Source organism: Balaenoptera borealis (assembly GCF_965194805.1).
Source record: "Balaenoptera borealis genome assembly, chromosome: 5".
NCBI classification, from domain to species: domain Eukaryota; kingdom Metazoa; phylum Chordata; class Mammalia; order Artiodactyla; family Balaenopteridae; genus Balaenoptera; species Balaenoptera borealis.
The window spans coordinates 111,001,745-111,014,444 of NC_138862.1; the positions used below are offsets into that span (position 1 = coordinate 111,001,745).

At 41.2% G+C, this 12,700-nt stretch overlaps 1 protein-coding gene across 1 annotated transcript in view; it reads right to left on the reverse strand.

Annotated features, from left to right (window-relative positions):
- Positions 1-12,019, reverse strand: part of KCNAB1 (potassium voltage-gated channel subfamily A regulatory beta subunit 1) — a 419,545-nt gene extending 407,526 nt beyond the window's left edge. Inside the window, exon 1 of the mRNA XM_082394420.1 lies at positions 226-12,019. Coding sequence (XP_082250546.1) covers positions 226-443 — 218 coding nt within the window. The 5' untranslated portion in view covers positions 444-12,019. The remainder of the gene's footprint in view (positions 1-225) is intronic.
- Positions 12,020-12,700: the final 681 nt, after the last annotated feature.

Sequence of the window (12,700 nt, forward strand, 5' to 3'; positions counted from 1 at the left end):
ATGTATCTTGTGTGAGAATAGCGAAACGGAGAAGGAATGCCAGAACATATGCAGTTTTACTAATAATATTATATTCAAAACCATGGTGCACCCTGCTGCTGGGAACAGAGCAACTGGCTTATCTGTCTTCAAGAATCCTGCAAGTGCATTATAGAAAAACATATGTAATGATTACATTGTTTGAATGAACATACTATCGTAGATGCTCCTCTTAAAGACACATACCTGTCCAGTTCTGAAATAAGAGACTGAATCAGTGAGCTCTCTTGGCTCTCAACAAGGCTCTCTGGTCTTTGTTTCCACGTGCCTGATCCTGCCTCATGAGCTGTCAGCCAGAGCCTGTGGCTGTTACCGTCGGAAGGGGTGACCTGCTGCACTGTGGCAACTCCACAACCGCCTGCAGGAGGAATAAAACAGAAGCTGCAGGAAGGCTCCTGGCTCATTCAGCCACATGTGATTCTTAGGGCAATTTAAAAAAACTCTGAGAGGTTCAAAATGGGAGCTGAGCACCCATGGATTGACATTAGCAAGGCTGTGTTCCAAGTGCCTGCCAAGCTGATATCAAATCACCATCTGCAGGTTTCTGAAGGGCCATCAATCTTCTCAATCTTCTCAGTGAAACAGGAAATTGAGTTCCAAGTAGAGAAGCCAAAAGAGATTTACCCACCATGTGGCAAAGGCCAGGTTCGGGGGGGTGAGGCCTCAAATGAGAGGAATAACGTTGAAGGGAAAGGAGTGCCTTGGCCCCTCCCTGTTACAGGAAGCAGCCAGACTCTACCTCAGCACCTCCTTCACTCTGCTCTGACCATGGTTCTGTGGCAGAAACCGGCCAGCTGTTCACCTTGCCTGTTTTCCTCTCTTCCTAGGCACACATTTGCACTACAATTCCCAGCCTCCCTTGCAGTTCAGTGTGGTCATGTGACTGAATTCCAGCCAATGTGACTTCTATCCACAGCTGCCACTTACAGTGATCTTCCCTATGATCCTCCATATTCTTCTCCTGTCTGCTGGATCAATGTCAACACTCAGCCACCAGCCAGCTTAGAAAACAAAAGCTGAAGATGACAGAATTTGCATCAGCCTGGATCCCACCTAACTGGAACTTCCTACCCTTGATTGGACTTACATCAGTAGGAAATAAACTTTCTTATATCAGGTCAATGAGGTTTCAGGATTTAGCAGCTAGGGTTACCTTTAATTAAAAAATCAATGGACTTTTATTTTGTAAAGGGCATTTACTCACAGCCTAACCTTAATAAGCTCTTTCTGGATTGGAAACCAGAACCAAATATCTGGTCTGGAGCCCAGTTTAATTTCCTGATGACTGAAGAAATATTTGGCAAGTCTTTGTTTGTGATTAGGTTGCAATGTGTATGCCAATGCACAAAAAACTCCCAATTTGTCTTGCTCGGGATGGAGATTTTCCTCCAAAACTGTAAGACTGACACCTGAGGTATCTCTGGTGGCTAGAAAGGCTGTTGGGGAAAGGAAACATTGTTTCAACTGTCCTTTCCAGAGAAGTGGGAGCAAGTGCTCCTCAGAACTATGCAGCTTCCTCCTCCCGCGAAGCAAAAGCACAAAATACAACAGTGAAAATCTCTGGCAGAACGTTAGCACATGCCATTTAGTGACAACCATAATCTAAAATTGGAAAGTCCGGGGCAGCTGTTGCTGTGTAACCCTTGAATCCTCTTAGAGCTTGTATGAGGGGAGATGGCCAAAGACTGACTCAAACCTAAGATCTGAAATTGAGTTAAATTCATCTAATAGAGGATGCTGCTTGCGGGCCTCCAGGGCCTCTGTTCTTACATAGCTCTTTTGATGGAGAGAAGCCTAAGAAATATTGAAATCCATAGTCCACTCTATTGCACAGCGCTTTGCTCTCCACCTGAGTGACTTCCTCCCCATCTGAGCTGCTCCCTGACATCTCCCAGCCCTTCACAGGGCAAAGGCAAGGACCTTAAGCAGGAATAGGGAAGCTGTGATTCCTTACTGTGTTCCCGTAAGGAACTTTGTACTGTGATGGAAAGTGGAAGGTGAAATTACTAAAGTAACATCTCAGTAGCCATCCACAATTAACCCAAACTTGGGGAGGAAATATTCTGTGGGGTTAAGAGGTAACATCTGCAGTCCACTATCCAGGTTCAAGTGCTGTTTCTATTGCTTACTTGAATCTGACCATGGGGAGGATCTTCTAAGTTTCAGTTTCCTCCCATGAAGTGGAGATGATAAAAAATAGCCACACCACGGATTATTAGAAAGGATTAAATTGAATAATATAAGGAAAGGGCTGGGTCTACAATAGGTATTCAGTAAGCAGTTGCTGATATTAGGAAAGGAAGGCAGGTGTTATGGTCTTTGCAGTGTACCCAAGAAACCCTGCCCAGGGTCTGGGAGAGAAGTGTGGCTGTATCTGCCCTTGTGTTTACTAGAGAAGCAGATTAGGGGTAACCATGCTCTCAAGCCATGTTCTAGACTGAATCAGAGCCAGTGTCTCAGGGCAGAAGAAAATAAAAATAATAAAGTAGCAAACATATAGTGGTTATGGTTTATATAGATATAGAGCCATAGATTATTTATATATAGATAGTGGTTTATAGCATACCAAGGATTTTCACACATACTATTGGATCTAACCTTTAAAATCCTAGAAGATAGAGAATGCAGATGTTTCTGTTTCCACCATAGAGATGAACAAACTGAGGCTCAGAGATGCTACACGATTTGCTGAAATCCACACAGCTAACCAGCAACAGAGCCATACTTTAAACCCAGGCCTCTCTATTCCAAAGACAATGGACTGATCCTCTCCACATGGAGAGAGGACATGTCAGACAGATATTTGGTCCTTGCTAATCAGAAAGGATTTTAAATGAGGGCATAAATGTAAATCTTAGAAGAACGGGGTTCTAAGTGAAGCAAGGAGGGAAGCAGAATGTCAAGACCTTTCTCTTAGAGCCTAGGAATTTTCCCAGGCTTAGGGAGCACATGGAAGGAATCCAGAGAAAGAAAGACTGTGGAAGTAAAGTAACAGATGAAGGCTGATGGCACTCCAAAGGGGAACAGTGATAACAGCATTTGCTGAAGGGTCCTTTCTATGCACTCAGCACCGTGCTAAAACTTTGATAGATATCTCATTTAATCCTCCCAACTCTATGAATGTCTAATATTGTTATTCCCATTTTACAAGTAAGGGGACTGAGGTCCAAGGTCACATAGATAGTGGTGGGTAGTGCACAGTGGAATCAGAGTTCAGAACTGGGTTGGCCTGACATCAGAGCCCATGCTGATCTGCCCCCAGGTTATATAGCCCCGGAGGCTTATATAGAAAGCAAGATGTACAATGTCTCTCGTTGACTAACACCAGAAGTACACAACAAGCTGAAGGGTGAATGTAAAAAATTAATAAACCAAGCTATATAAAATACACCTAAGCTGTATAAAATAAAACTAAGTTAAATAACTAAAGCTAAATTTTAAAATCACAGCATGATGTTACCCCACCCCAGGAGAAGCAGAATATTCAATATATAGAGACAGAACTAGAAAGGCTAACCTTGGACATGGAGTAAAATAGCAATGGCTCAAAGAGGTAACCGGGAATATACTTGAGCCTATTCACACAGAGGCAGCCCAGGGAATCTTTTAGTCTCTTGATGGGAAAAGAAGAAAAAATTAAGCAGCAATAGACAGAAAGTGAATAAGCAGAGCCATGTTCTTCATCAGTGAGGATGTGGGTTGTAACAAGTCCATGGCGCTGTTGTATGGATTAAATGGAATGAATATAAGAAGCCCTGGGCAGATGGCATGATGCTTTATAGGTGCTTGATAAATGTGAAGGAGATGAACTAAATAGTCTTTTGTGAACCATCTTCAGGATTTTGTCAGATCTGAGTTCCACCTCTACTCATATTTACTGAATATTTTCCTTTAAACTGACTTACTTACTTTAAAACTTAGCTTTGTCCCCTGCCATGATAACCATGAATTCATAAGTTTAAGGTGTAAGTTATACATTTTTTCCTAATGCTCATGAAAACAAATATAAAACCACTGAGAGATTTAATGTCCACATGTCCCCCAGTATCATCTCAGGTACTAGTGTGCCATAGTTTTGGAAACACTGAAAGCAAGTAAAGAGCCCTGGCTGAGGGACCAGGAGACCCAAGGTCTAGGCCTGGACGATCAGACAGGCCACCTTCATGAGGCACGTTCTCCCATCAGAAAGTAGGAGATAAGAACATGTGATTTATGTTGCGAGAAGGCACACGAGGTCATGAAAGTGAAAACATTTCATAAGCAGGGACGTTACAAGTTGAAGGTGTTTGTGTGACTCTGTCTCCTTCTATTAAAGAATTTATTTTCTAAAAAATCAAACATATCTGGCAATGGTCAACCAATTACTAAAATGATATACTCTAAATATCAAAGAGAATTTTCTACTGCTCTTAAAACTTCAGAACGAAGCATCAACTCATTTCCTTTTTCTTGCAGAGTTAACACAACTGCACAGTCCCTATAAAGGTCAGTGAGCAGAAAATCAAACTCTGTTCCTTTGCTCTGGATTATATTATACCATGTATTCTCAGGGCTGGAAAGAGCCCAAGAGATCATCTTGCCTAGTCTTCTATTTTACAGAGGGGGCAGTGGTTCTGGAGAACTTTTAAAACCTAACTACGGTCACGGAGCAAAATGGGATTCAAATCATGTCTCCAAACCCCTCAACCAGTGCTCCTGCCATTGCACGAGCCTGTCCTCTGGAAAGGCAGAGGATACCAGGGCAAGAGGAACTGGAGCTGCTGTGCTCTATATAATCCACTAACATCCAGTTAGGAGAGAACCCTGAGGGCAGGTCAGAGGACCAAAACATAAACAGTGCCTTCAAGGTGTCCGCAATTCTTCTGAAGGAACTGGACACACAGAAACATGGCCCAACATAGGAATGTAACAGTGAGAAACTGGCTCAATTTTCTCCAGACAACCCAAATAGCAATCACAGAGATGCAAACTGAAGCAAGTCCCTACGGTGAGGGTGGGTGTGCCTGCCCAGGTATGTCTGCTTCTGACTCACCACCCTGGGGGTACAGCTGCACACGGCAAGTACAGCCTTATGGTCCTAAGTCACAGGACATCATCGTCACCATTAAGGACCCACGTCTCCCCAGAGGCTGCTGCTGGGATGCTAGGAACTTTCTCTGGCTACATAATCCCTGTCCTATTCAGGTTCACCCTCTCATTCCTCATCCAATCGTTCAGCAGACTAAGATTTACACTAATATTCAAAACAACAGGACAACAAGCTAGGAAGCAATCTTTCTAGCATATGTCTAAAATCACAGTAAACTACCCAACAATGTCCTCATATTCTAATATCTGTGGAAAGATACTTCTAGGTAATTTCTCATATAGATATTCCAAGAGTTAGAAACTTAAAGAAAGTGTGCCTGCTCTAAGAAATATACATCATCTTTTTTAAAAAAGAAGAGCTTTCTCTTTAATAAGAAAAAATCTAATCAAGAGTGTTTTCTAAGAAAAAAATATTGGTTTAAAAATTTAGAGTTATTCCATTGTAGCCTATTTCCATCACTCTGTCATCCCTGATATCATTTTACTGGTGCTGTTCACTATGTTCTAGGTCGATAGAGGAGGGGGAAGAGGAAGTGACAGGGGACCAAAATTGATCACGTGTCCAATGTACAGCACATGTTTTACATCATTTACACTAGTCTTCTGAGCTAGGTATTCTTATACCCATTTACAGAACCAGAGTAGAGTCAGGAGACTCCAGAAAAGGGAGGCATCCTTCATTTTGGTAGATCCAATAATAGTTTTATGATAATAACAAGGGCAGGAATTATGCTTTGTATAATTATACAAATTATATTATAATATGCTTTGTATAATTAACCTTTGTATAATAATACACTTACTATGTGCCAGAGGCAGGGCTTGAACCCAACAACCTGGCTCCGGGATCTATGACCTTAATCCCCAAGTCAGCTGCCTCTGTCAGGCCCAGAGCCTCTATCTGGTAGGTGGTGCCACTGGGGTGCAGTCCTGCAGACTACAGGACTCCAGAAATGTGTTCTTCATCACCAGGTTCCACCGACACTTCCCTTTGCCAAAGCCAGCACCTGCATTTGGTGCCCTTAAATCCATTTTCTTCCTCTTTAGGGACTTTGCTTCACTACTTGCATTACATACTTTCTCTATCCCCTGGATTCCTCCAATCTGCTCACAAACTTCTACACATCTGCTTTCTCCTGCATACTTCTCCCCGACCCTGCTTCAGACTTCAACTATCATCCTCTCTCCCCACCTCCACTGTATCTTCTTGAGAGAAGCCTCCATGCTCCGCCTCTCCTTTACACCTGGTCTCTGCCCAACTCCCAAGTCTCTGAAACGGTCTCCTCTCCTCTCATTCTCCTGGCCACACTCCCAGCTCCAGCCTCTAAGAACCTTTCCAGGATTGTTGCAGGAGCCTCGTGAATAGAAGCAGCTCTCCATTCCCATTCCATACTTCCATACGTCTGTGCCTTTGCTCACGCTCTTCCCCACATGGGTTGCCTTCCCCGGCCCCCATCTCCTCTTGCTCAAGTCCTGCGCATCTTGCGGTTCCAGATCTAATCACTGCAGCTGGGAGCACTCACTCCTTCCTCCGAGCTTTGTTATGACATTCTTTTATGTAGCACTTCTTATTTACATACATGTCTCATCGCCCCTAAGCTGCACCTAACTTGAGGGCAGAATTCTGAATTAATTCTCCTTTGTGTCACCTACAGGTCTTTGTACAGAGAAGATGTTCAATCAACAGCTCTTCAGTGTTCATTCGCTGACCGCAGGCTTGATTCTCAACAGCCAGATCTTCCTGCATAAACCCAAGCCAGAGGTTGCTATGCTCATGGATCACCTGCTGCCCTGCTGGCAGGAACTGAGTCCACCAAAACTCACCTGGGAGAACTGCCTGTCTTCCCGTAGGACCACGTCTGATCCTCTGGAAGCGCACAGAAGTTAATGACTTCTAAGAAGTCAGGGAACTTCGACAGCAGAGAGGAAATATTAGAAATATAACTACTCAGTGTAAGTACTCTCCAGCTAATAAACATTTATTAAGATGGTAGAAATCACTATTGAAATGCTATAGCTCAACATTCATTCATATGTTGCCTTGTCCTACTAAATGTCCAGTCAGTTCAAATAAATAGGTTCAGTCAGCTCTGGTTTGGAATGTTAATTCTGATAGTATTTACAAGCTCTTTCTATTCTATCCCTAAGTCACTTTTCTCCAGGAGGGTGGTGATCGTATGAATTCCTAAAAAGCCTCTGTAAGAACACACAATGGTCTCTCATAAATTTTAATTGAGCACAATAGGATCCTCGGCAGTCAGGTGCTAGGTGAAGTGCACATTTTTGCTAGATATGTTGAGTCACCCTTAATTATCTTCATAAGCCTTAAATACACCATACACAACATGGGGACTCATCTTGACCCTTACTTCAAAGAGTTTGAAAGCAAAATACATTACTTTTCAAATCATTTCTACATTATCTCATTTAATTTTTACAACAGTCCTTTATAATGCTATTAGTCCTCTTTTGCAGTCGAAGAAACTCAAACTCACGAAAGGTAATTAACCTACCCAACAATTTGTTAAACTATAAAACTCAACCTATAGATTCCATATAAACACTACCTAGTATAGAAAAAACAATGAGATAAGCACTCTAGAATATTACCAGAGGGAATGTACACTGCGAAAATATTTTCACAAAGCAATTGCATTAAGAATAAATATATACAAGTTTATATATGTATATGTAATATTATATATGTAATATTTCCCATTAATTCCAATTCTAGAAATAGAGCCTAAGAAAATAACCAGAGATATGATTTTTTAAGTCTGATATAAAGATGTTTATTATAATTTATGATAACGATAAATAGTAAAATAAGAATGGCTAAGCAATAATATAGCCATAATATATAGTCCTTAGAAAATTTTAAGTGGTTTTTAAGATAACAAAATAGGCTGTCATACTATTAAGTGAAAAAATATAGTATGATTCCAATTCAAAAGGCTAGGTGAAAGCACACGAAAATATTACCAGTGGTTACCCTTTCTTTTTTATGTTTCTGTTTTTAAAACTTCCTACCAAGTTCAGATGTTACTTTTGTAAACTGAAAAAAAAAAACGTTATTTAAGAACAACAGGGCTTCCCTGGTGGTGCAGTGGTTAAGAATATGCCTGCCAATGCAGGGGACATGGGTTCGAGCCCTAGTCTGGGAAGAGCCCACATGCCGCAGAGCAACTAAGCCTGTGCACCACAACTACTGAGCCTGCGCTCTAGAGCCCGTGAGCCACAACTACTGAGCCCACGCGCCTAGAGCCGGGGCTCAGCAACAAGAGAACCACTGCAATGAGGAGCCCGCACACTGCAACGAAGAGTAGCCCCCGCTCGCTGCAACTAGAGAAAGCCTGTGCACAGCAATGAAGACCCAATGCAGCCAAAAATAATAAATAAACAAAATAAATAAATTTATAAAAAATAAATAAAAACAACAAATAAATTTTTAAAAAATCACATCCACAGTTACACAGGAAGTAAAAGCTAGCCCTTTGCCTCCAACTCCAGGACTCTGGCCCCTGCACTACCCTCCCTCTCTATGAAGAGGAATGAGCCATCATCTAAAATACATCAGCATCACTGGGTCATCAGACAACTATGCAAAATGGCCAGTCAGTATGAAGCAAATTATATTAGATTGTTTCATATGTAGTCCTATGCAAACACAGTCCCAGAAAGGGAGTCAGAACCACTTACCACCAGACTAATGTGCATTGTCTGCCCTGATTCCTGTAATTTTCTTTCTTAAATATACCAAAACTACTGGACCCTTCTCTAACAATTTCTTCCAATCATTTAATAATACCTTTTGTTTCAAATATAAGTTACCATTGAATCTGGGCATAAGACAGTCCTCAAATCCCTCATGAACTAGAATTAACCTGCTGTAAAATATTTTCATTCCATCTTCTCAGAAAAGAAATTGGAGTGAGAGCCCTCTAGCAATTCCCTACTGATGGCCATTAACCAAAGACCCAAAGAATTATTGCCCATAGCAAATGTGTAATGTCTTCAAGGACTTTTCAAAGCATTTCATATTCTGTCCTGTAAGTAAAATTTCACAGATGGATACGTTTGTTTATATTCTATATTAATCATATTCATCTTCTACATATAGGTCTCTAATGGAGATATCACTCTTGGGCTGTGCTGTTGGAAGAAAGGACAATTGGAAGGCCAGAAAAACTTTCTGTAACTTCTTCACAGGCAACATCTATAAATGAAAGAAAAACAGGTGGCTTGGGGAACTGCATGTTCAAATGCTTACATTACAATTTGAAGGGATTGCACCATCGCTCACTGTCATTGTAATTGTCATTGCCCCACTAATCTCAAGAACTCAGCTAAGGCAGTAGTTCTAACATTGGGGTGTAAAATGGAAAGGAGCTGGCGATAAGTAAAACTGCCTTTTTCTGAATTATATACACATTGAGCTCTGCAATAAATCTAATTTATAAATGGGCTTAGTGCCATCTGCACACACTAGTTTCCTCCTGGAAATGTCATGCTGTAAAAATAAAGGGGGAGGAGACATTTTTCATTTTTGATGATGTAAGATAGACATGAGTTTCACTGTTTTTTAACACAGTCACTAGACAAGGGACTCACAAGGCTATTGTGAATCAATGATTAATAATATGTCCATTGTTACCATGGAAACAATTACTTCTGGATCATCTCACCTGAATACATGACAAACTGTTATTGTTTGAGTAAAGCAGAAAAGAGGAGAGTTTGTTTTTCTTTTCCCAAAAGTTGCTGGCTCAAACTGATTACCTTAATTTATATTCACCTCTGACCTGATAAATGTTATTACAATGTCAAATAATAGTGTAGGAATTTTATAGTCCTGTGTTAGACTCCTTTAAGGAAAGTTTCTGGTCTGGAGTAAGTAAAAGACTATGTTGAGGAAGGAAAACATTATCGAGACTTTCCTTTGCCATCTAACTCTTTTTCCAGAAGTTCTTTAATAATGGCTTTAAGGTTTAAGATTTATAGATATGAGGTACATTCCCAACACTGACAAACTCATTCATGCTTTCTTTGACTGAGAACATTCTTCTTGCTCCTTCCTCTATTATATCCCAAATGTAGGCACAGCAGCTTACAGGAGCTTCAGACAAATCACTTCAGCCATAAATAGTAAATGTGTTTCATCAAACACTTCCAGACACTTTATCCTCTTCTACTTTTTAAATGCTGATTTTTAAATAGTGGCTTAGATTTGGAAATATCTATTTTATTCCTGCCTTGGAAAGGTTTGAAAAATGAAAGTTCAGGCATTTTGAAGTTTGTGGTCCAACAAATTTTTCATTTATATGCATCAGTTAATTCAATTGCTAAATGTTTTCCTATTAATATCTTTTTAGAATTAGAAATATAAAAATGGGGCAGCTCAGAGCACACTGGGATGCTTTGATAAACAGAATACATTCCGGAATTTCTATGCTACTGGTCTCTACAAAAGAAGTTTTCCACTCTTTGACCATTTCATTGAAAGTAACAGTTATAGTGAATAAGTATTCTTAAATTTCAGGACTCCAGACACTTTTACTCCATACATTTTGCCTTATAAGATTGGGATTTGTGAAATTATTCCTCCTCTGCATTATTTGAAGCCGAGGCTGAGAAAAGGACAGAGAGAAAATCTACAGGGATTTGTCTTACATTCACCTCTTTTTTTTTTTAAAGTACCTTTTTCTCCTGATGCTCTCTTAGACAGGGGGCCCAGATCCCCAGGTTGGTGGTCAATGTGTTCTCCTCTGTACCCCCATTGCATGCTGAGCTCTCATTCAACAAGTTCACACTATTCAACTGTACACTTTTCAAACAAGCAAAACACATTTCCCTCCCTCATCCCCAAGGTCTTAAGGTAAAGGAAGTGGAGAAAGATTGCAAAGAATTTGTTGTTGCTTTGGAAGGGGGCATTTTCACACAATCTTTGAACTCCTCTTATTGTTACTTAAGACAAATCTTAATGTCATACTCCTTCTTCCTCTCAGCTCTTGAGTGTCTACTGCCTCCTTACAAGGGGTGTTTTCTGAATAACAATCCAGGGAGTATTATTTGCCATTTTCACCAAGTTCCTGCTCTGTGTAGTTACACATTCTGAAGTGTCAATCATCTGTAAGGCAGTTAGAGTTGTTAAATCTCCAGCAGCACGGGAAAAGAAATCTAAGCATCCACTCTGGAGAGCACTTTCAAACAGGGTCTCATAAAGCCAGTGCAGGGAGGGGCAAGGCTTACCTGTGAGGCATGCCGGTGGTGTAGGCGGTGGTGTGCTCACTGGACAGCTCCCAGAGTTTTAGGTACCAGTTCATCTCCACTTCCCGCACCAGAGCCAGTTGCCGAGCCCTGAGTTGGGTTTGCCCCGAGGGGCTGAGGCTGCTGTCCTTCCCATTTTCTGAAGCTTTCTTGGGAGACTTGTCTTTGCTCCCTATGGGAAGCCCAGATAGTTTCCTTAACTTGGGGTTCTCTTCCAAGATCTGACTCCCTGCCGTCCCAGTCCGGGCTGCCAGCATCCTGGAGGTTCGTGTCTGTCTTTCAGAGAAGACTCGAAGTCACTGTCACCAAAGTAATTTGAATGATTTTTCTGTTTCTGCCTCCCTCCTCTTTCCTGTCCTTCCCCATCCCCTTAACCTTATCCTGCCGCAAAGCTGTAACTGAGCTGGCTGGGGATGAAAGGGTATCTCTAAGTTTCCTAAGGAAGAGCTAAGGCGGCCACTATTTCTGATATCCTGGAACACGGAAATTTTAAAAACAACCCCCAACGACTTTGTGGGGGTAAAAAACTGAAGTTTTACGGTGCTATTCCTTCTGCAAAGTTTGGTCTTCTGCTTCATTTAACAATGATAACTCTGAACCGTAGTGTTTGGTAAATTATATTTGATCATCACTTTAGAGTTATAAAAAAAACAACTGGAGGCTCATTAGGCATTCTTAATTAGAGTCCCTTTAGAGTTTTTAAAGTTTTAATGTGAATTTCCTCAAATAAGTTTAACAATATCAAAGCAGAGGCAGGATTATTCCTTTTGTGTAAACATTAAAATAATATTTTCAATCTATTTTATAATCCTTTGGGAAAAGGAGGTTTTTTGAATGTCAGTGAACCACATATGTCAAACATGCTTTCATTTCTGCAGGCTACCATAACAGATTCAGTAACTGACCCTCTCAATACTTATGATGGGTGGAAGCATAAGAATCACCTTACAATCGAGGAGACTGAGGCTTAAGTTGGAAATAGTAGATAGGAAGTGGTGAGAGCCTATGTGTGCATGGGTCCAGATGTGTGTGTGTGTGGGGGGGGTATGTGCCCACTGCACATGAAAACTAGCTCTGAAAGATGGAAAGAAAATTCAGTTAATGACCCTTGTGGTTAAGATGCATGGGACTGACCCACATGCCTACCAACCAGTCTGACCTCTGTCCTAGCTCAGGGGACAGTGATATCAGTGCCCACTTAGATGTCTACCACAAAGTTATTTGGTGATGCCCTAAGCCCCAGGCATCCCCCTAATCAGCCTCAGTCCCTCCTGTATGAACTGCCTCAGTGTCGGCTACATGTAAA